A 24,225-nucleotide genomic window follows, 5' to 3' on the forward strand; every position below is an offset into this window, starting at 1 on the left:
CCGTTTCACATTGATTCTGACTGATTCGCGTCATCGCTGAAGTAAACATGTCGGACTATGAAAGTGATGAGGAAGATTTACCTTGTACAACGGATCCAGCGGGACCTCTCAGGGCACGATCCGTGTCAGGAAAACGGTGACATGCGTGGGATGTTTTTATTAGTACAGCCAGAAAAATCACAACTTGGCACCATTTCGACGTGTTTTCCTCTGTGACGACAAACGCCGTCTCACAAGTTACCAACTCCAGCGTGTTCTCTTAGAAACAGCTGATGGATCACGTCACCTGAGAAACCGGCCTGCTGCAGGCGTAGTGATACTGGATTTGTCAAGAGAGAAAAAAGGGCCAAAAGAGAGAGTGTGTGTGTGTGTGTGTGTGTGTGTGTGTGTGTGTGTGTGTGTGTGTGTGTGTGTGTGTGTGTGTGTGTGTGTGTGTGTGTGTGTGTGTGTGTGTGTGTGTGTGTGTGTGTGTGTGTGTGTGTGTGTGTGTGTGTGTGTGTGTGTGTGTGTGTGTGTGTGTGTGTGTGTATTTAAGTGGATATTTCTGTGTGTCTTTGTAAGTTAGTTAGGGAGCACAGATGATGGATTGCAGCTGCAGAGACGATGCTGTTTCTGGAGGAGAAACTAAACCAGCATGTTCGCCCTAATGAGAGCGAGTGTGAGAGTAAGAAAGAGTTTAAGACGGAGGATTGTGATGGCAGGAGAGTCACGAAGAGAGGGAGGAATGGAAATAAGAGAGATAGAGGGAGAGAGAGAGAGGGAAGAGGAGGAGCTGGATGCAGAGTTGAATGTTGCATGATGGATTGATGCAACTGCTCTCAGTCTGTTTACAGTGTGTGTCCCACTTCAGCTGGATTTACACACACACACGCACACACACATACACACACGAGATGATAAAGTGAAGCCATAACATTAACAAGTCCTAGAAAAAGAGCGTGTGTGCCTCAGAAGAGCCATATCTCACTGATTACTGCTGCTTAGTGTCACCGCAGTGTCACACTGCCTTCGGCCATTTTGGCTCCATTGAGATTAAATGCCACATCGGGAGGTGAGTTATACCTGCCAGCTCAGGTGGGGGAGGGGGGATTGGGCCCCTGGTTCCTGCTCTCGGGGTCTGGACAGAGTCTTATTCACTCCATACCTGAGTTAAACAGGAAGCACACAGAGGGATAAAACAGGTTAATTCAGCTTCTTCTGCAGGTACAGGTGTGTCTGGAAAGATTCATGGGGCTACAATAGATGATAGAAAGGTCTTTGAATGAGGTTGATGTTTTTATTTCTTTCCTGCAGTCAGACGGACACATGATCACTATTGCAGTACAGCCGCTCGCTCTCTGCATTTAAGAGGTGTGCACATGTTTTATTATATAAGTTGTTACTATTTTTACATATTTTAAGGTCTAAATTACAAAAAGGTACAAAGATGTCTTCAGCCTGCAGCAGTGGAACAGGCTGTAAAGGCTGAAAGGATCCCTACAGAGAGAGACCTTTTTGTTACAGAGGAAGACGTTACATCGCTCTCTGCAGACACACCAGACTCCATTCAGAAAAACACTGATTTAAGCTCACGGTTAATGGATGTTGCTTCCTCGATCGGTTGGCTTGTTTGTGTTATTGTAACTTTGGTGTTTTAAATGTTTAATTCAGGTCGTTGAACATACAACAGACAGAGCGGTCCAGGCAGCGGTAGAATCACAGACATCGTGTTGGCTGGGCGTTTTAAAGTACCGCACACTGTATCTGCTTCAAATCTCAGAGCCTCACTGTTCTGAAAAGCTCGGCCATTATGTTTCAGAATATGAACAAATTCGTGGTTCCTGGTTCGAGTCCCGGTTCAGACGTAGTGGGCCTTTCTGTGTGGAGTCTGCATGTTCTCCCCGTGCATGCGTGGGTTCCCTCCGGGTACTCCGGCTTGAAAGGTTGTCTGTCTCTGTGTGTCAGCCCTGTGATTGACAGGTGACCCCCCCAGGTGTAACCCCCGCCTCTCGCCCAATCACAGCTGGGATAGGCTCCAGCCCCCCTGCGACCCTGAACAGGTTACAGATGATGGATATATTATCGGATGAGGACTAAGCCTAGGTGAACCTGAGGCTGAATTCTTTAAGGTGTAAGTCATTGAATGTTTTAGCAATCAGTGCCAATGTGCAGCGTGAGTGAGGACCGGCAGCTGCTGGAAAGACTGTTCTAATGTCATACCACCTTAAATAAGAACAACAGCATGTTTCCAGACGCAGACGTCGACTGTGAGTCTGTTTCCTGTCTGACGTGTTGCAGCTTCCATGCTGCTCACTTTGGGCAAACTAGAGATTTTCGGAGAGCCTGAAGCAGACAGGAGCTGAACTGAAAGTAGGCCAACACCCTGCATGAAATCCTGCGTCACCTCTCCATCTCCTCCTCCTCCTCCTCCTCCTCCTCCTCCTCCTCCTCCTCCTCCTCCTCTTCACCTCCCTCTTACCCTTCCTCTCTCCCCCCTCTGTCCTCCCCGCTTCTCCTTTTTTCTCCTCCATCATTCGATCTCTGAAAATCCCCAGCCTTCCTCCCTCCATCGCTCAGAAATCCCACGCTTTTATTGCCGCTGTTACACCTGAACGCCCCCCGGGTGCTGGTAGCTTTACCCAGCTTTAGACACGCACACGCACGGTAACACACACAAACTGTACGTGACTTCTCACTGCTGAAAAACTCCATTAAGAGGAGAAGGGAGCTGCTCAGGTGGATAAAAGCAGTCAGGTTTTTACTCCCTGTCCTCCCACTCGCTCCCTGCCTCATAAAACATGTTACTGAGGCATGAGAGAGCACGAGAGGAAGCGGGAGAGAGGAAGCGGGAGAGAGGAAGCGGGAGAGAGGAAGCACGAGAGGAAGCAGGAGAGAGGAAGCAGGAGAGAGGAAGCAGGAGAGAGGAAGCATGAGAGAGGAAGCAGGAGAGAGGAAGCGGGAGAGGAAGCAAGAGAGAGGAAACAAGAGAGAGGAAACAAGAGAGAGGAAGCAGGAGAGGGGAAGCAAGAGAGAGGAAGCAGGAGAGAGGAAACGGGAGAGAGGAAGCGGGAGAGAGGAAGCAGGAGAGAGGAAGCACGAGAGGAAGCGGGAGAGAGGAAGTGGGAGAGAGGAAGCAGGAGAGAGGAAGCACGAGAGGAAGCGGGAGAGATGAAGCACGAGAGAGGAAGCGGGAGAGAGGAAGCGGGAGAGAGGAAGCAGGAGAGAGGAAGCACGAGAGGAAACATGAGAGAGCACGAGAGAGGAAGCAGGAGAGAGGAAGCAGGAGAGAGGAAGCGGGAGAGGAAGCAGGAGAGAGGAAGCAGGAGAGAGGAAGCAGGAGAGAGGAAGCGGGAGAGGAAGCAAGAGAGAGGAAACAAGAGAGAGGAAACAAGAGAGAGGAAGCAGGAGAGGGGAAGCAAGAGAGAGGAAGCAAGAGAGAGGAAGCAGGAGAGGGGAAGCAAGAGAGGGGAAGCAAGAGAGAGGAAGCAAGAGAGAGGAAGCGGGAGGAGAAGCAGGAGAGAGGAAGCAGGAGAGAGGAAGCGGGGGAGGAAGCAGGAGAGAGGAAGCAAGAGAGAGGAAGCAGAAGAGAGGAAGCGGGAGAGAGGAAGCTTGAGAGAGGAAGCAGGAGGGAGGATGCGGGAGAGGATGCGGGAGAGGAAGCGGGAGAGGAAGCAGGAGAGGAAGCAGGAGAGGAAGCAGGAGAGGGGAAGCAGGAGAGAGGAAGCAGGAGAGAGGAAGCAGGAGAGGAAGCAGGAGAGGAAGCAGGAGGGAGGATGCGGGAGAGGATGCGGGAGAGGAAGCGGGAGAGGAAGCAGGAGAGGGGAAGCAGGAGAGAGGAAGCAGGAGAGAGGAAGCAGGAGAGGAAGCAGGAGAGGAAGCACCAGTTTCGCTCATAAGCAACGCACAAAGACATCAAATGAAAGCTGCAATGAAGCGTTATCAGTGCTGATATATCTGCTGTGATTGGCTGCTCTCAGATGTGTTGATGTTGGTGAAACTGTAGGAAGACGTGTGAAACCAAAAGTCATTATATAAACATTTTAATTCTAAGTGTGTTGTAGCTGTTTTAATGAGCTCCCATGAAACATCCCTGCAGTGAAACAGGCCTTCGTGAGGCTGTTGTTATTATTGTTGAAAATGAACTAATAAATGGATTTTGGGCCTTTTTGTGAAGCGAACACTTCCTGCTGCTTCATTTTGGACACAAGAAACGATTTTTTTGGCCTTTATTTAAAACACGGTGAAGAGAGAGTTTGAGTTTGATAAACAGACTGAATGAGTAACAGATACAATAAAGACCTAACCACCGTAACATCTTCACTGGTTACTAACCCTGTCTCCAGAGCGTTTGTGACGCCAGAGCGACCGAGGAGTATACTTCACTGGCAATGGGAACAGAGACAATCGGTATCTAGGCAGTGTGACTTCAGCCAAGAGGAGTCAGAAGCACGTTAAAGACCACTTTAGCTTGTGTCTCTGAAAGTATCGTTCAGTATCTCTAAAACAAATTCAGACTTTTAAACTCCAAAGTGTGAACTCCCAGAAGAGGCCCGCATCGTGACTCATCTAAAGAGTACATCTCATTTTTGGCTGTGTGCGTAGCCGCGTCTTTATTTCTGCTTCCTCATCATGTGAACCTGATCACATCTCAGGAGCAGTAGGAGTAGAAGTCGGAGAGAACTCGACTCTGTAACATCAGATCTTTTTCAGGGCTCCTCTCTTTGGTCTTTGCAGCTCATCATCCCCAGCCCCGTAAGCTCTCTGAGGTTTGAAGTTTCAGTATCGATTCCTGACTTTTGAAGCCCTCAGAAACTCCAGCCGTCATCCCGCGCTTCCCTCTGAAGCTGCCAACATGCGAGCGGCCCGCTGCGGGTGTAAAAACAGCACATTACGACATCAGAGATCAAGCTTGTGGGGTCCAAAAAGTAAAAAAAACGTGCGTAATACATGATTGAAGACATTGTTTGGGACTGAATCATCTGTGGGTTGCAGGTATTGACTGATAAAAAGCGAGAGGAGGGTTTTTAGTTTGAAAACATGAATCTTGTTTATTCAGTTTCTCTCTGTGTCCCAGTCGTACCATAAATCACTTCCAGCGTCTGCTGAGGAGAAAAATACATCAGAAACTTGTCCACCTTTTCTTTCTCTGACCTGAATTCATTCCACTGTAACACCGAAATGTTTACTGTCAAAGCAGCTCGTGCTAGTTTGCTCTGACGTCGTGCTCAGGATGGGAAGCTCCAAAGCTTTTATATGTTCTGTTACAAGGTTCCAAAAGATGCAAAAGTAAAAACCGGTTTTTATTTCCACACCTGTCAGTCGATTAGCAGCTGAAAAGAGAAATGAGTTTAGAGTTTAAACATTTGTCAGCTCATTGTTTGTCCAGAGAAAGTCTGACGGTTTTTAATGTTCATATTTAGTTACAAACTCATTCCAACCTGTGCTGCGATATTAACATACATGGATGTTCTCACTACAACATACTGTACGCTCTTCTTCTGTGGTTTTGGTTCTCTGCTACTTTGTTTATGAGTTTATCTTCTATTCTTAGAATTCAGGATCTGATGCAACTCTATGCTACACACACACACACACACACGCACACACACACACACACACACGTACGCACACGCACACACACACGTACGCACACGCACACAGACTCGGCATGATGAAATTCATTGACTGTAGAAGGCAACGTGATGTGAGGACAACAGTCAAAAATGAGCGGAGGAAGAGGGAGAGAGATGGAAATAAATGAGAGAGGAGGAGGAAGCTGAGGAGGCGGGAAAAGAGGGATGAAGGAGGAGAGGGAGAGGGGAGCAAAGAGAAGTGAAGAGGAGGAACAAAAGAAGGAAAATGATGAAGAAAATTTGATTTATTGACTTTCAAAGACGTGATAACTTTCTGTTTTAGTTTGGCTCGTTTTTTTTTTAATCTTTTGTAAAATGTTTACAAAACTTTCCGTCAGTTTTATTTTACACTTTCTTAGTTTTCGTGTTTAAGCTCAGTTTTGGTCAACTAAAACCGAAGGGTCCAGATCTCTCGTGTGATGTCGGGGTTCACAACAGTACAGCAGCTTTGCATCCCGCTTCTCGTCCGTGCATTTCAAAGCTTCGGGCAGAAAAGTGTTTTGTAGACTTTGCTGTGATTTAACTGGAATTAACCTGCTGGAAGGATCCTGGAATAAAGCCCGATGTCACTTCCAAGTCGTCAAAGACAGCAGCTCATTCAGTGACCCAACGCTTCAAAATATGATGCTGTAGGTTAGCCTCTAGCATAGACCTGAACGCTGTCCTTTGACGTTGCATTGAGGTCATGTGACGCAGTACGAAGAGCCAACAGTCAGCTTGTTGTCGCAGTCAGGACTCGTGGATGGTTTTAAAGAAAGGGAATTTTAATTAAACTTCTAAAATCTTTTGTTTGGTTACGTACATTAGGTAAGCTTCATAAGTTAACGGTCATACTTCAGTATTTATTTGAATGATCTTTTCCTAAAACCTACCCAGGTTGTTTTGGTGCCTTAACACAGCCAGACTTTTCCTGTTTCACAACGTTAACCAGGTGTGAAGTGACACGAAAGAGGTACCTTGATCGTCACATTTTGGAGCTTAAGCTGCTTTCGCACTGTTCAGAACACCTGCTGACGGTTAGTGGGAAAGGCTACAATCGGCATTGATGGGAACACAAAACCTGTGTCTCCAAGCTAATCTCCGCCCCCCTTCCAGCGCGATGCTACGCTCCGTCGGTAAGTTCTGCGACTCCTTTCATCTCAGCTACAAACTCCGCCCGTCTCCGTCCGAGCAGCACTCGAACATCGTTCCAAATTTGTCGTTGAGTTTGATAAACAGACTGAATGAGTAACAGATACAATAAAGACCTAACCACCGTAACATCTTCACTGGTTACTAACCCTGTCTGCGGCGCGTTTGTGTGACGTCAGACGGTGACGCAGCAGAAAAGAGACTGGCTGACTGAGACATGACATTTGTTAGCAGGTCTTTTTACGAGTTGGGAGTGAGAACGTGTTGGACATAACTACATCATGAACATCTCAGTTCAAGCTGTGTCAGGTCTGTCTGCAAAGACAATGAAACTTTTAAAATGCTTCTTTTTTGACTGGAGTTTGGTTTGACCATTTGTAATGCAACGTCACAAGAATCTCAACCCTGATAGGCTGTCAGCATCGCTCAAATATCTCGCTCTACCCACTATTGTTTGCTTTGTTGTAATTGATGCTTATTAATGCTTCACTATGTCTTAACATACCTTTAGTAATCACAGGTAGCCCCGCCCTGACCCCTCCCCTCTCTCTGGTCTGTGTGACTCTCAATGGGAGCATCAGTGACTAAATGAACATCATGCTGTGTTGAAGAAGACTTGAAACTAGAGACTGAGACCATAAAGTCATCAGGAACATGTTTACTGAGGGAATACATCAGGAGAGGAGGAGGAGCATGTTCTCATAGACTTCGCCCCCTGCTGGGCGTTAGAGAGAATGCATGTTAAAAGCACTTTTCAGATCTGGATGCTGCGTCCACTTCTTATTTAGTCTGTGGTAAAGTCTCATGTTTTTGACGTAAGTTGTCGCTCGTCCGGAAACATAAACTGAAGTAGTTGAAGTTGTCTGGATCAAAATAACTGGACGTGTCACCGCAGCGTCTGTGAGACATGTGGGTCGTCTTTCATCAGTTTGAAGTGGACCGTCGCTTCACTCCCTCTGACTGAAGGACTCTCTCGTCACCTCTTTATGAGTCACTCCGTCTGTGTTTTTGTCTCATGTTTTTCTGTACCCTCCTAAATTTCCTGCTCTCAGTCTCCCGTCTCTCTCCTCCTCTCTCCTTTTCAACGTATCGATTCAATCCCTCACAATCACTGCCTCTCATTCTCTCAGCCGGGCAGTATCGATGCGTGTGCGTTCAAGTGTTTCCTGTCGTCCTCTCCGTCTCTGCAGCACTGATAGTGAGACGATTAATGAGAATTTACAGTGTGAACAGGCAGGTGAAAACTCAGACACACAAAGACGGGGGTTCCAGGTGGTTTCTGCTCCTGAACGCATCCTCTGAGTGTTTAGAGGACGGAGATTAGTGCGTTTTCCTTCCAGTGTTTCTACCTTTACAAAGACCGTATGACCATCTGACCTCAGGTGTGACTTTCAGATAAAACTGGACCCTTCTGTTCTTGCATTCTCATCTCACAGCACGCCCTTATTGTGAAAAGACTTAACCAATCAGGCTTGTTTGATTCTCTCCAGAAGATGAAGCACAGTCGCTTTAGAGTCGATTTCAGGTGAAACGTATTTAGTTTAAGAAGTAAGAGAAATTCAGGGATGATGGATTCTCGTGTGAAACCAAAGTCGGCCTTTCCTTTTCTTTTTTAGTTACTTAATGCAGGTACTTTTATATTAGCTACTAGTTAATGTATGTAGGTTACAGCACGATCTTTTTCACAAACCTAACCAGGTAGTTTTTGTGCTTAAACCTAAGAAAAACATTTTATTTGCTTTATTTTGAAAGTGAACCTAACACTACTTACTTATTGTAAAAGTCTAACTTAAACTTATTTATACTCTCCCTAACATGACCGCTTTATTTTGAAATCTCACAGAATACAGCCTGTTAAGAACTGATCATATGGCCCTTTTATTTTGAAAGTCTAACTTTGACTACTCATTTCACTGCTGTGTTTTCAAGACTGACCAGACGTTATATTTATACCTATTAATTTCATCCAGGCTGTTTTACTTTGAAAGCGTGACCCAGTTGGTATTTTCGTTTGTGCTAACGTGACAAATTTATTTTGAAAGTGTAACTGAAAGTTGCTTTTTTATAATCACTTACTTGAGCGCTTTACTTTGAAACCTAATAGAAAATGTGATTTTAATGGGTAATTTGACCTTTATTTTGAAAACCTAACCAGACATTAACACGTGACCAGGGAGCCCTGCATCTGCAAAGTGAGGTTTACCAGGAGCGTCTTATTTTGAAGCGTAGGGCAGAGGATGGCACTGTTAGACGAGATTGAACTGAGAGCCTGTCGGTGTGATTAATGTGCGGAGGATGAAGAGAACTCAAAGCAGGAAAAGAAACCAGAAGAAGAAAGAGGACACTTCCTTTTCCTCCTCTCTTCCTTCCTCCTGTCCTCCTTTCATCCTCTTCATCCTCCTCTTTCTGTCTTTCGGTGCGACGGACTGAAACGGGAGATCACAGCAGAGTGTGGCTGCCAGCAAGGGAACTCCACACACACACACACACACACACACACACACACACACACACACACACACACACACACACACACACACACTGTGGGATGTTTCTGGTATGTGAGCACAGTTTGCCTTCATCTCTTCTCGCTCTCTAATGAGTGTGTGCTCACAGTGAAAAAATAAAAGCGCTGATGCATGTGAGGCTTTTATTCTTTAACTGTGTGTGCTTCCTGTCCTTCCTGTGGGGGGCGTGTCCTTAACGTCACAGCTTAATCACTTTTAATTACGCTTGTACCCTGATTGGTTGATGCCCGATGTTTGAGCCCTGGCAGGTAATTGGCTGGAAGTGTGCTGGGTGGGCGTGGCCTTTTGAGTTGCTGTAGCCAATTAGGAAGACGAGAGGCAGGCAAACGAGCTCATTAAGGTGGGTGGGCAGGGCTTCAGCAGAGGAGAAACACAAGGTCAAACACACACAGTAACAGTTACAGAAAGAGGGCTGTGTAAACGAAGACGTCCCATTGGTCCTTTTTTAAGATGTCTGGCGCTCACACACACACACACACACACACACACACACAGAGCAGAGGGAGGTTCTCATTGCAGTAATATGTCTGTGAAGGTCTTCCAGCAGTAAAACGATGTAGTGTGGTTGCTTTCAGGGAGGATCAGTTGTCTGTGATCGACAGAACGGATTTAAACTTTAATGACTGCTGTGAAGAAGAAGACGTTTACACACACTGGAAATCACATTTATTTACAACTAATGTGCAACAACACTGAGAGATATTTTTCATCCTAGGGCCTAGTGTGTGACAACATGACAGAAAGGATCCCTACAGAGATAGACCTTTTTGTTACAGAGGAAGAGGATTGTTTTAACCACACACAGACGTTACATCGCTCTCTGCACACACACCAGACTCCTTTTACCTCACAGTTTCTGGTCTCCTGCTGCCACTACTGGTTATTTTTTTGTGTTATGATTGTTAAGGACTCTCAAACTTTGGTTTGTGACATGATTTGTTTTGTTTGCTTAATTGACTCTTCGCTAAGCCCCTCCCTTCATAGGCCACCGTCCAATCCTACGTTAGCAACCGTAACCAGGCGCGGGAGGCCTGTCAAGCTTGCAGAACCGGTGTGCATATTGAATCTGCAAGTCAGACAGCAGATATCCGCAAAGTTTAGAGGCCAAAAACTCGAGAGGAGAGATGTCTGACATCGAATAAAGTTTGTGGAAGACCTCACTCGCAGCTTAGATCAACAAAAACTCCCCGTTTGCTCCAAGGTAAGACGCTAACTAACTTGGGTAAGTTAGCATGTTAGCAAAGACGGTTGAATATCAATTATAAGTTAATCCAGATCCAGTGTTTGGATCAAGGCCACGATATGCGAGCGATATCCTGACGTACTTTAAACCAAGTGGAAAAGCGAGTTTTGCTAGCAATGGGCTAAAACATATGAGATAATGAAAGTTACAGGGAGTCAACTAAACATTAGCTTAAGAAAAACAATGTGTTGACTTACCCTGCTGTGCGGGAACATTGTTCCTGTATTGATGTCCTGAACATCACTTGACGTGGGCGCTTGCTTTGGGACTGAACTTTTGCCATAATGTTTGTGTCCTCTTCGTTCTCACCACTCCGCTGACACATCATGTTCTGTTGTAGCTTTTGAAAGCGTGTTGTCGTCCTTTCTGTCGACTTCTCTGATGTTTGGGAACTATTTTTCCATAAATTTGCCTTTTTTTTCCTCAGAGCACCTCTCACTATTATAGTTGAAAATTATTATTTACAAAACCTTGACAGGCGTAGCAACAGTAACCAAGGGGGGCGGGACTTAGCGAAGGGTCAATTAAGGAGCTGGGTCATCTTTTTTTCCTGGCCTACATTAGCATGCTCTTGAGTAGCTAGCATGTCTGCAGTTAACTCGACAGCTACAGGAGTTAGCCGCCGTTAAGCCCACGAGTTTTCACGCTGGCATCAAACTTCTAGGATCAAAAGTTGACTCCGTGAAAAGACTTGAAATCGTGTTGTTTCTTCTGCCCAGCCTTCTGCCTCATGTGTGAAGTCAAAGTGTCCTCACTGGGGAAAATCTTGTCATCATGGCCTCCGTCTGGCTGCATCCCGCTGCCTCCACATCTCTCTCCAACATCGCTGAGTGTTTGTGTCTTTGTAGTCTGGATGCTAATGTGGACGATGGCTCACATTTTCAGCCTCTCCGCTCATAGTGTTCAGAGAAGGTGGCAATCAGACTTTGAAGCAACTTAAACTCCATGCAGACGACTGAACTGTAAATGCAAATGCAGACCAAGACACTGGGAAAGACGTTGTTGTAAACGGGCCTGTAGCGCTCTTGAACATGCATGAATAATTAATCAGGGAGATGAAGCTAGAGGAGATTCTGGCACTTTGGAAAACACACACAGGACGTTTCAACAGGATGTTTAAATACTACAGCAACACAACACAGCTGCAGCGCTCATCACAAACATGCAGGAACAGCAGATAGCTAGAGGACATGCAGGAAAAGATGGAAAAAGAGGAGGAGAGGAATACAATGAGGGGATTTGACAGACTCACTCAGCAGGTAAAGAGAGGATAAGTTACAGGAGGCAGGGAGGGCGAACGAGGGAGATGAGGGGGCTAAGGGGAAGAATGAGAACGGAGAGATATAATTGGCTGGATTAGCATGAAACAAAGCAGCAGGATGTTTGAGATGCAAAGATACCGTCCTTCAAAACACCAGCACTCCCTGCTGAAGTGTCCTTGAGCAAGGCGCAGAACGTGTGACCTGCGGCGATCCGTGATGTCGTACAGCAGATTCAAGGTGATCTGCGTGCAAACGTGAACATTAATAAACCATCAGAGCGACAAAGAGACAACGGAGAATTCAAGCCTGAGAGCAAGTCACAGGTCTTAGAGTAAGACAAGTTTCATGTGAATGAAGATCAGTCGAAGTCAGGTCAGCCTTTATACATGCGGCTGCATGGGATCGACTCGCTTTTGGAGCCAGCCTCCAGTGGTCATTTTAGGAACTGCAGTTTTTGACACCCCTGCATTGGCTTAATTTTTCAGCTCCCGACGTTGCAGCTTGTCTTTTACTCACCGCCTTCACAGATGTTCTGGGCCAACAACAGCTGAGTAAAGAAACTCTGTCCCTCTTCACTGGAGGAATAAAACACTTTTACAGAGTTGAACAGAGTTTGAAAACCGATGAACACCCTAAAGGGCAAAGCAAGAGACGAGAGAGGAATAAAATAAAAGGTGTGAGGTTTTATTTCTTGGAAAGTTTCACCTCGATGCAAGACGCTCTGGTTTATCTGCTCAGTATCAGTTTTCTCTCTCTCCCTGCCTTTCTCTGATCCCTCCGCCCTCCTCTTCAGCCTCATCACTGCCCTGTTATGTACGAGCAGAGACGTGTGTGTGTGCTTCGACAGTGTGGGTCCACCCCTGCACCGATGATGCTGCTCAAGTTTACATCATCATTTCACACACAGATGAACTCTGAAGTGTTTCTCACTTTTCATCTTCTCACTTTTATTTTTGGCTGGACGGTTGCCACAGAAACACTAACCTGTGTGAGTGTGGGGGTTTAGCGTGCTGACAGTGTGTGTGTGCGGCTGTATGTGTGTGTGTGTGAGTGTTTGAATGTCTGTGTGTAAATAGCAGGTTAAGTATCTTTATTTCTTTGTCTCGTCTGACATTTGGAAGTAAAGGAGGGTAAACTCGCTGAAGCATCGTTTGTCACGGCTCACAGTGATTCGATCTTTCAGGAATGATTCTTACTTGGATCATTTTAAACCACAGCACTCCTCATTTCCTTCAGTAGGAATAATAAAAGGTTTGCCGAGTTTAAAATAATAATGTAGATCATACTTTATATCCTTTAACGTCACCACATCTCAGGACTTCCTTAACCGAATAAAGACAGCTGTACTTTAGTAACTGCATACGTGTCTCATATCTCTGTTACCGACATGATCAAGACTCATACAAACATTTTCAACATAAAATAAGGTAGGAAATATTAGGTAATTGAAGTTACATCTTTACGGTGAATATTTATGTTGAAATTAGGGATGCAGGATATTATCGGCACGTTATCGGTATTTGCAGATTATGGTTTGAAATTTGAATTTTTCTGCCGATATTTTCCGCCGATAAAACAGCGCTTTAATTCTGCCTAAATGCTCGATGACTCCCTAACAAAGCTCGACGTAATGCTACGACAATAACTCGGTGCGATTGTGTGCACACACGCAAAGTTATCAACAATATACAAATAAAGACGAAACAGTCTCAGAAACTCGATCTGATGAGCAGAACTTAAACAACTTTCACAGCTCTTAACTAGCTAACAGTTAGCTCACATTCTCATTTTACCAACTTAACATCAAACACGCCGAAAATACACTCGCAGCCAAAGCCGACGCTAACAGAGAGTAACATAAACATCAGAGCAAAACTAACTCACATATTCACGACGCACGCATGATAAAAAGAGTCGGTCTGCGATCACTGATGTCTCCGTAGTAGCTGCAGTAAACAAGTCCGGGCACGTCTCCCTCACTGCCGTGTGTCGGGGGGGATGCTCTTACTTTTAGAAAAAGGGTTTTTGTTGTTATTTTGGTGGATTTATCTAGATACTACAATACCCATGAGCCTCAGCTGGTAATGGAAGGAAAGTGAGTCAATGGTAGCTTCATTGTTGCATTGGGACTAAAGCTTTAGCTTGCAGTTAGCCGCAAACGTAACAGAATTTGAAGCTTCCTGATTGGATGTTTTTCAATCACTTGGGGAGTTGTAGTTGCCTTCCATAATTCCAACATTCGAGAGCTGCCAGTTTCTGGTTGCAGTCTTTAGAATGTTCCAAAAACCACCCGCCAGCTCCTCACTGCCCGGACATCAGCTGACAGGACGGACTTTTGCTGCCTACTTTTTCTTATTTAAGTTTTTGCTTTATTTTGCACGGGCGATGGTCGTGTGTACTGATGCTCCAAACGCGAGTGTGGGCTGGTTGTCAAGGGAACGCACTCTCAGAACGTTGCAGTTTGTTGGGAACATGTCAAACTCGAACAACTCCATCCAACCAGCTCCAACCAACACCAACTGTTGGTTGGGTTAGTGAGTTGGTTGTAGTTGGTTGGCGTTTGTCTGGGCAGTCTGCAGCCACCTCAACACAGTTTGTCGACTTTTGAACATGGAGTTTAATTTCCATCCTGGACTTGAAGACGTCACCAAACGCTTTGTTCTGCAGAACTGGACTTTTATATTGACATGCCAAAATAACTCCTCAAATCCTGCAGTTTGGACAGCCCTGTCTTTCCCTCAGTGGCTCCTTCTCTGCAGAAATACAAATCTGTAGATACTTTGTTTAGAGTTTAAACAACAGCTATTCATACCAACCATAAGACCTGAATGAAATAAGATGTAGGTTTGTTTTTCTTATAAACCTGTTCTTCCTCCTGCGGCCTGACTTTCAGATGGTAAAATGCTCCTGCTGCTGGGCTCTCATCTCCTGACAAATGGAAAGGCTGGAACATCGTGGAGCGCTCCTCATGCTCAGTTTATTATCTACCTGAGCACCTCTCATCCTCCTGCTTCCCTCTCGCTCCTACACTCAAAGACCTCCATGTATTTCAGTTTGACAGCATCCTGCTGCCCCAGCCCCTCCGCCTTTTTCATTTTCACACAAGAAAACCCTCATTTTCTCCGTCTGAGCCGCTCTGCTGGCCACCTCCAGGTTCCCCTCTGTCACTTCATCTCTTTCCTCCCACTTTCAACGGCTCCTTAACTTCAGTTCTGACTGTCTCCTGCTGTTCAGGGCAGCATTTGTTTTGCTTTCTCTAAAATTAGCCACTGCTTTTCTTGTTTGACCATCCAGCTACAGAGGAAGAATATCAGTCATCATATCTTTTACGTTAATAGAAACATTACCAGACATTTGAAATTATCTTTATAGTCAACGTTCTCTGCAACTTTCACTCCTGCTTAAATAATTGTTTTGGTGTTATTAAACCTGGGCCCCATTTGTTACATCGTTTTTAGTCTAAATGTCTAATATGTTAAAACAAAGTGTGTGAATGTCTCCATTCATCCTGCAGCAGTGAAACAGGCTGTAACGGCTGCAACATAATCCTTGATGGGTCAAAGGTCGTCCACTAAAAGTTCTTGTTTCCACTGACAGGCTCAGATTGTTATTCTAAGTGTGTGACAACATGACAGAAAGGATCCTACAGAGATAGACCTTTTTGTTACAGAGGAAGAGGATTGTTTTAACCACAAACAGACGTTACATCGCTCTCTGCACACACACCAGACTCCATTCAGAAAAACAGTGATTTAAACTGGCCGTAAACAGGAGTTGCTGGTCTACCTCTGCCACAGTCGGTTATGTCATTTGTGTTATTTTTTGTTACACAAATGTAATGTTTATCCAAAACCAACCATTTAAAACACTAAAGACAAACAGTAACCTACAGAGCGAAGCCCAAGTATACGAGCAGCTCCTGTGTCCTGTGAGCTAAAATCTGTGTTTTCTGAATGGAGTCTGGTGTGTCTGCAGAGAGCGATGTAACGTCTGTGTGTGGTTAAAACAATCATCTTCCTCTGTAACAAAAAGGTCTATCTCTGTAGGGATCCTTTCTGTCATGTTGTCACACACTTAGAAGAACAATCTGAGCCTGTCAGTGGAAACAACAAGAACTTTTAGTGGACGACCTTTAATCAGGGAACCACCGACACCTGATTGTACGAAGGTCGAACAGTAATAGGTCTGTCGTAGATGGTGTGCGCTGAAAACACAGTCTGATTGACATTTGGCACTTTGGTAAACAACAACACATTTGATGTTTGCAAACGGAAATTATGAATTATTTGCCTTCAGAGCGGGTCGTCCAGGAGACTAAGCCCAGGTGTGATCTGACAAACTACATGTACGCATGTTATCACAAGGTGTAAACAGGTCCATCTGAGGTCATGACAGTCCGCTTCAGGCTCTTCAGAGAACATGCTCGGGGTTGCAGTGATTCTGTCAGAACAGCTGTAATGTATCAGGCCTCACACACACCTTCAGTCTCCATCATGAGCCGGCTGCAGCAGCAGTCTCGTGCTAATCTCACACCTCCTGCCTGGTGGGAGGGAGACTGAAGGTCAGTCAGTCACGACTCAGCAGGGAGGGAACTGTGTGTGTGTGTGTGTGTGTGTGTGTGTGTGTGTGTGTGTGTGTGTGTGTGTGTGTGTGTGTGTGTGTGTGTGTGTGTGTGTGTGTGTGTGTGTGTGTGTGTGTGTGTGTGTGTGTGTGTGTGTGTGTGTGTGTTCATGCTCTCTATACTGATCCTGCATGTCTTGTGTGAGCGGCTGTGATGCTCGGAGGAGGATATATGATATATATGGTCTTTACGTTAGAGAAAACTCCCATGAGGTGGAGAGTGGAATTTTCTGAATCCTGTAAAAATGAATCGTTACATCTCGTTGAAATAACGACTCATTCATTTTGGAATAAAGAGAAGAAACACCAGGAACAGATGTGACTAAATGAGATCACTTCAAAGGTTCTGGATGGCTGAGAAACCCAAAGCTGCAGTTTGGAACAGGAAGTGTTTCAACCAAGAACAAATTCCACTTCACAATAAAAGTATTTACAGTTGATACATGCTAATCAGGAGGAAACGGATGCTAATTTTTGTCTTCTTCACGTAGCTGTACATCTCCATGTAGTCATGGTGATCATTTTGCATCTGAATCGTCCTTTAGCGTCTTTTTGGGGCCTGTTTTGCACATTTTTGTGTCGTTGTTTTGTGCTCTTTTGACGTCTCTGTGGACAGATATTTTTGTGGTCATTTTGCATCTTCATGTGATCTTTTGATGCTATGTGGCCATTTCGCCTCGTTCTGTGGTTGTATTACGTCCTTCAGTCGCCAGTTTGTGCTCATTTGACGTCTCTGTGGTCATTTTGCATCTTCATGAGGCCTTTTTTTGGTCTTTGTGTCTCTTTATGTTTTTGTGATTGTTGTGCATCTTTGTTTGGCTTTCTTGTACTCCTTTTTGGCTGTTGTGTCTCTTTATGGATGTTTTGTTGTCGTTCTGCATCTTAAAAAAGCTGTTTGTGATCATGTTTAAGGACATTTTTTATCTCTGTGGTTTGTTGTGGCTTTTTGTGTTTCTTATTTGGCGGTTTTGAGCTTTTATGGTTGTGAGTGTCTTTGGTCATTGTGGGTCTTTGTGCTCCACGTTGTGTTTGGTTGATCCTCTGATACGTTTTGTGGCCATGTTGCCTCATTACGTGGTTGTATTGCGTCTTTGTGTCGCCGTTTCGAGCTCATTTGTCGTCTCTGTGGTCATTTTGCACTTCTTTTTGGTCGTTGTGAGTCTTTGTCGGCCTTTGTGTCTCTTTATGGATGTTTTTGTGGTCGTTTTGCATCTTTATGTCGCTGTTTGATGGTATTTATGGACACAGTTTCATCTCTTTGTGAGTCTTTGTGTCTCAGTTGCTCAGCTTATAGGTTGTTGTGAGTATTTCTGGTCAGTTTTCGGGTCTTTGCATCTTTATTTGGCTGTTTTTAAAACCTCTCCGTTGTCGCTGTGTGTCTACAACAAGTTGCGTCCCCTTGAGGTCACTGTTCGTCCCCGTCTCAATTTCGCGTTAACGTTAATTGGCTTGCTAGCTCATTTAGTGCTAATTCGCCAGCTAATGAATTAGCCACGAGCACAGACTGTTAGCATTTGCTAACCCCCCGCTCCTCTCCAGCTCCACCCTCTCGTCCATATATGGTCACTTCTGCCTCCTGAAAACCAACATGGCGGCGGCCAGACCCCGACCTCCAGGCTTCAGAGCAGGAGATGACAAAGTAATGAGTGACATCACGGTGGTTTGGTCCATTATTCTTACAGTCCATGGGACACAGGTAAAGAGAGCAAACAACCACATTAGTATCCCAGCATGCTTTGCTGTCATTAGGTGCTGACCTGCTGCTTCTGTCTTAATGAGGTTATTTAGATCGGTGTTTTAACTGAATAATCCAGGTGAAGCATCGCTGTCTTTACTGGTTCATGGTTTATATTTAGAGCTGCTCGTTTATTATTCATGACTTGTTGTCTCTGTGGGGGATGAACCCGACTGCACTGAACTGAGATCAGCTGAACAGAGACGACAGGCAGGAAGAGAAACAGACGGAGAACAGATCCACCAGGCGGACATGAAGACAGAAGGAGAAACAAATGTAAAGAGAAATAAAACCGGCTGATGGAGAGAAGGATGGAGAGTAACCAGAAGAGACAGATGAGGAGAGAGAGAGGGAAAGGTAGAGCGAGAGGACGAGCGAGGTAGACTGTATGAGACAGAGAGAGAGAGAGAGAGGCCTTCCCTTTGTTAGGAGACACAGCCGCAACAATTTACATGAGAGCCAAGCCTCCTGCGAGCTGATTGGTTCAGGGAGCCGCCCGCCCCACCGCCACCCCCCTCCCTCCTACGCCACACTGCAGCCAATCAGGACGCAATACACACAGGGGGGCCCCGGCCGGGCGAGCGAGGGTCTGCTCTGATAGTGTGGAGAGAGAGGGAGTGCTTCTGGTGTATCAGAGAGAGAGTGAGGGTTGACGGCAGAATAATTGATGAGGTGAGCAGACAAAGTGCTTCAGGACGACGCGCTCTGTTCGTGGAGAGACTGCGCCCCCTGGTGGAGCTGCAGTGATACAACCACACATCACACAAACTGAGGCACAACAATACAGTTGAATTATTCTGTTCAAAGTCTTTATACCACAATGCAGTAGTGAGTGTTTGCAGCCGTGTTTGTCACCTTGTGCATCATGTTTCTGCTCTTAAAGGACTTTAATCCTCACACTGTGTAAATGACAGATGCAGGTTTAGACTCTGTTCGTCGGCCAGCTGTTACAAAGTGTTCTGCAGTGTTCAGTTGTTTGGTTAGTCTGAACAGTGAGAATCTGCTCCTCAAAGAGATTATCTTTGTAGCCAGAGAATCCTCCAGGAAGCTGCAGTGTCGTGGCCTCTTCTGATCGTACGAGTGCATGATCTCTGTCGTCGTTCTGCTCCTCCTGCCCGTGAATCTCTGCAACCACAAACCCAGGTGTTCCACAGTAATCTGATTAGATTACGGCTCTCAGGTTGGATCGAATCTTGAGACTGGGTTTTTTAAAGGGAAGAAAGGATTCTGTAATCAGATGAGATCAGTATCTATCTGATCTGTATCTCTACAGAGACTCAGCAGATAAAGCAGACATGAGGGTTGGACAGCATCGACGTCAAACATGAAATTTAGTTTAAAGCGGCTGTGAGGAGCTGTGAGGGCGCCCCCTGTGGACAAAGTTTTACTTTGAAAAACCAGGACAACAGGAAGCATTAGCTCATCCTGGATAGCAAAAGATGGTATTTCTAAATCCAGAACATTCTGATCCAGATTCAACTGTTTGAATCACTGGGCCCAGGACCGTGATCGTGGGGTTTATGGGCAGAAACAAAGACTTTGAAAAGATGACGCACACACACCAGTGTTGCTGAGTGGACCTTTTATAGTCATGATGTTTATGAGTATGGACAGAGGTTAGTTCTTCGACTGTGCTGAAACGCCCTTCTGCATTCTGCGCCCACCACAAGGTGGAAGGGACTACGATGTCAGGACAGGAGGCGAGGAAAAAACGCCTCGTGTTTGTTTGTTTTGAAAATTATTCCAGAACGTTCCAGTTCTGATCCAGAACAATTATTTGTGTGGCTCAGTGTCCTGAAACAGCAGGTGAGAACAATCAGCTGATGTTCAGGAGGCGACAGGTGAACTGTTCACACTGATGTACAGACAGAGAGCAGCGCAGTGTTCAGAACATTTGTGTGTGTGTGTGTGTGTGTGTGTGTGTGTGTGTGTGTGTGTGTGTGTGTGTGTGTGTGTGTGTGTGTGTGTGTGTGTGTGTGTGTGTGTGTGTGTGTGTGTGTGTGTGTGTGTGTGTGTGGTCATGTTCTGTAGATCAGCCTGTCGTGTCTACGTACAAAAAAAGGAAGAAATCGATGGTGAACTGTCGCCCAGGCACACGCACGCACACACACACACACACGCACACACTCAGTTTGTACACACAGTACAGCTGCATCACAGTGGACCATAATTGGCTCTTCTATTTGACAACAGAGTTCAGCTGGACAATATTGACATAACACAGAGACGAGGCTCTCTGGACCCTAAACACACACACAAAGACAGTCACACACTTCTGTCCTCTAGCGCCACCTTGAGGAGAAACATTTATTTGATGGAGCTCAGAAGAGAGTCAGGCGGGACATGTTGAAGGTTTTGTGCTGCTTGATTACAAACAGAATGAATGCAAAGCTGCAAATGGGGATGAGATACTCTTGATGTTGCATCAGAAAGGGTCAAACCAAACTCCATTCAAAAAAGAAGCATTTTAAAAGTAGTGTCCTGTCTCGTCCTGCAGAAAGACAAAGCAAAACACAGACAAACAAAGCATGACTTTACTTTTTAAAGATCTGAAACATGATGGAGTTATCAGCATCTTTTCAACCTGTTTATTGCCTTACATTGAGGCTGTGTCACAACATTTTTCAGCATCAATATTCTCCTGAATTCAGAAAGGATCAAACCAAACTCCATTCAAAAAACACGCATTTTAAAAGTAGTTTTCTATCTTCTTGCAGACAGACCTGATAAAGCATGAGTTCAGACTTTTTCCAACCCTGCATCCTGATGTAGTTATTTCAGCATCCTTTCAGCCTGTTTATTGTCATCTCAGTAACATCTGTGTATTGTGGCTTCATCGCGCTGTAGTGAGACAGATCTCAGCCCACGTGTGACAGATGGAAAGCAGGAATTTGCTTGTCTTTTGGTGTGAACACAACTTTAGCCCCTTCAGGAGATTTTGCTGAATTTATCTTGGGAGCAAAATCCACTAATCCCCACAGCTTCAAAAGCCACCAGACTCCATTGACAAAAACAGTGATTTTAGCTCACAGAATAGAGGAGTTACTTGTAGGCTGCTGCCTCTATCAGTTGCTTTCTTTGTGTTATTGTGTGACTTTGGTGTTTAAATGGTTAGTATGGATCCAACATAGTATTTGTGTAACACTCTGATCGAGGCGGGGAGACTAGCAATTCCAGTATTCTGTTAGGTAAAATGAGTGTTTATGTCAGTGGAGTCTGCTGGATTTAAAGAATACCTTATTATAAATCATTTAGCAAACCTAATTAATCGTCTTTATTATTGACAGGGAGTACGTGCCCCGTGTAGTCGGGTGTTTCATCTCGCTTTGTCTCTGGTTTTCTCTGCAGGTCGCCATCGGGAAGATGTTCGAGACCCAGAAGACGGTGGTGGAGGGTTAAAGGGGGAGGCGCTGTACCAGCAGACGACAGGAAGTGACATCAGAGACTGGAGTCAACCACTGCCCTGACACCACCAACAACAACAACCAACCAGCTTCCTCCTCCGAATCCAACCAAACGCTGTGTAATTAAATGATCACTGGGTGGAGGTCGAGGTGTGAGGTGCATTGTGGGAGATGTAGGCAGAGAACAGCTGTGAAGTTTGTCGGAGTTTAGACTTTAAATTGTTATTTTTTCCTTTTTTAACGGATGCACCGATCAGATCTTTGAGCTGTTGGTGACCTCTGATCAATCACAGACTCTGATTCTACTTCTCTTTCTTTAGGTCATTTATGAGCCCTTAAAAACACAACGTATAATTAGCATCTTCAAAGCTTCACTTTAGTGAAAAATGTCATTATTTTTGTGATAACTTCAGGTGTCTTGTTTTTCTGAAACCAAAGCATGTTTAGTTTAGTATCAAAAATGTCCAGAAAGCTTCCAAAAGCAGCGAACGTTTGGCTTCAAGAAGACTAAAGACTAATCTATAATCAGGTTTGTGTTTATTTAGTTTTATTTGAGGGACTTTTAGAGACATTAAGAGGCAAAAACATCGAGTAGATCGAGAGCGGTAATAAATCTAATTAAAAATCAGCTTGTGATGCCTCCGATTTATCTGAAAAGATTTATTTTAGGTTTCTGTTTAAGCATTTACAGTTAAAGTTTCAGTTTGGACAGTAAGATTATTGTTTTTATTTTTATTATGTGGAAATCAAGTTTGATGAAAGTCACCTGACAGGACTTTCAAACACTCAGAAAGGTTCGGATGTGAGCTTCAAACTGTCGCACAAAGAAGTGACAACAAAGAGAGACGAGGACAAAACTCCAGATTCACTTGGAATATTTCTACTCTAAGAAGAGTTTTGAGTCTTGTCCTCGTCTCTTTTTTGTGTCTTATTTTTCACACAAACAAGTCGACAATTCATCTCCAGAATTTAAAAACACCAAGTATATTGTCCTCAGTTTGTTCAGCCATTTACCCCTTACAGCACTAAGATAATATAAGTTTATATTCTCTGATGGTTCACAGCTCGCACTGTAGGAACCTGATCGCTGCATCCCAGATTCTTTCTTTCTTTTAGTCTTATTTTTGTATTCTAACGCACAAATCAAATATCCTTCATGTGATTGATATGTTATAAAGACCGACAGCTGAGCCACTTCTGACTTCTCTTGTATTCAATCAAGTGTCAATGTCTTCACTCCATCACACAACGGCTTGAAGTGAGAGCGAGGAGAAGGTGATATTCGTGTCTTGTGTCCATTAAAAGCAGTTTAAATAAAGTTGTGACGGAGGAGGAGGTGCTGCAGATTCTCTCGTGTAGAAAAGCTTTCAGTCTAAACTCGCCTCCGTCCCTTCAGGTCAAAAGCAGCTCAGACTTTTCCTGAAAGTGTACCTGTCAGAGGATTTCTGGGTATCGAAGTCTTTACTTTTTCTCCCAGTCTTTGTAGTTCAGTTTTCAGTCTTTAACGTCTTTTGTTCACTTTATTCCAACATTCACAGGAAGACATTTAAAAGGCTAAAGTCTGACCCCCTCTCACATCTAAAGACATTTCTGTCACAGACATTAAGCAAAGACTGGGTATCTTACCTGTTCAGATTATTTCCCATCATGCTCCTGGAGGAAATAAGAAGAAGAAAAACAAACGATGGAGTCGAAACTGAAGCAACAAAGACCGTTTGCGTGGGGGAAAGTAAGTCAATCATTGTAAAATAAAACATTATGTAAAAATGTTCCTTTCAGTGTAAAAACCAGCTTAAATGAATAGTTCCAATTTATCTTCAAAACATTATTTAATCATTTTGGGTCACAACTTGAACTTGTGACCTTGAGGGTTGATCACATTAATCTTTCCTGTCCAGAACTCATTTTTCCAATTTTTCAGACACGACCTAAAGGCAGCATTTGATATATTTTATTCTGAACTTGTTTCCTTTTATGTCGAGTCGCTTCTGTTCAGCACACATCACCGTGTGTGTGTGTGTGTGTGTGTGTGTGTGTGCTTGTGTGCGTGTGTGCGTGCGTGTGTGCGTGCGTGTGTGTGTGTCGAGCTGCTGTGTGACTGGATGTAGCAGCAGAGGAGGTGCGTTTGGTGTTTGGTGAAGGTGAAGGAGGTGGCTGACCCACAAGGTTCCAGCAGCTGCTATTAATAGATCCGTCTGTTGGTTTAAGGAGGAGCACACTGGCCCACTTACACACAAAGACACCAATACACAGTGACACACACACACACACACACACACACATGTTGCTCAATCAGTGATTGCTGTTTTATCAGACGCACACACACACACACACACAGGATGCTTCGTGGAGTTTGTGCAGAGTCATGCACGTGCTCCGTACGAGTCCTACATTCACTAAAAGGCCCGTGGCTTCTGGCTCGTAGCTCACTTCTGATGGCTGCTTTTAGGATTGTTTTGAAACCCAGCTGGTTTTCTGAAACCAGGGAGGGTTAGTCTACGGATTGAAATTAAATTTTGCATCGTACCAACATGCTAACTTTATACTGTAAAGTTGGAGACGTGGTTTAGGAGGCCTCCTGTATCCAGCAGTTAAAGTCCCTTTTATTCTCTCATAGACAGCCTGAGGTCTGTGGTCATGTTCACGTTTAACTGTCCAGCTAATTTAAGCAAATTTAGGTTTCAAAGAGT

The 24,225-nt window shown here is 44.7% G+C and overlaps 1 protein-coding gene across 1 annotated transcript in view; it reads left to right on the top strand.

Moving 5' to 3' along the window:
• Window positions 1-22,729, top strand: part of lyrm4 (LYR motif containing 4) — a 37,795-nt gene extending 15,066 nt beyond the window's left edge. Inside the window, exon 3 of the mRNA XM_069667799.1 lies at window positions 21,480-22,729. Coding sequence (XP_069523900.1) covers window positions 21,480-21,530 — 51 coding nt within the window. The 3' untranslated portion in view covers window positions 21,531-22,729. The remainder of the gene's footprint in view (window positions 1-21,479) is intronic.
• The last annotated feature ends 1,496 nt before the right edge of the window (window positions 22,730-24,225 follow it).

Source organism: Semicossyphus pulcher, unplaced genomic scaffold (assembly GCF_022749685.1).
Source record: "Semicossyphus pulcher isolate SPU_LCO1_2020_fin unplaced genomic scaffold, fSemPul1.0.p SCAF_18, whole genome shotgun sequence".
Lineage (NCBI taxonomy): Eukaryota > Metazoa > Chordata > Actinopteri > Labriformes > Labridae > Semicossyphus > Semicossyphus pulcher.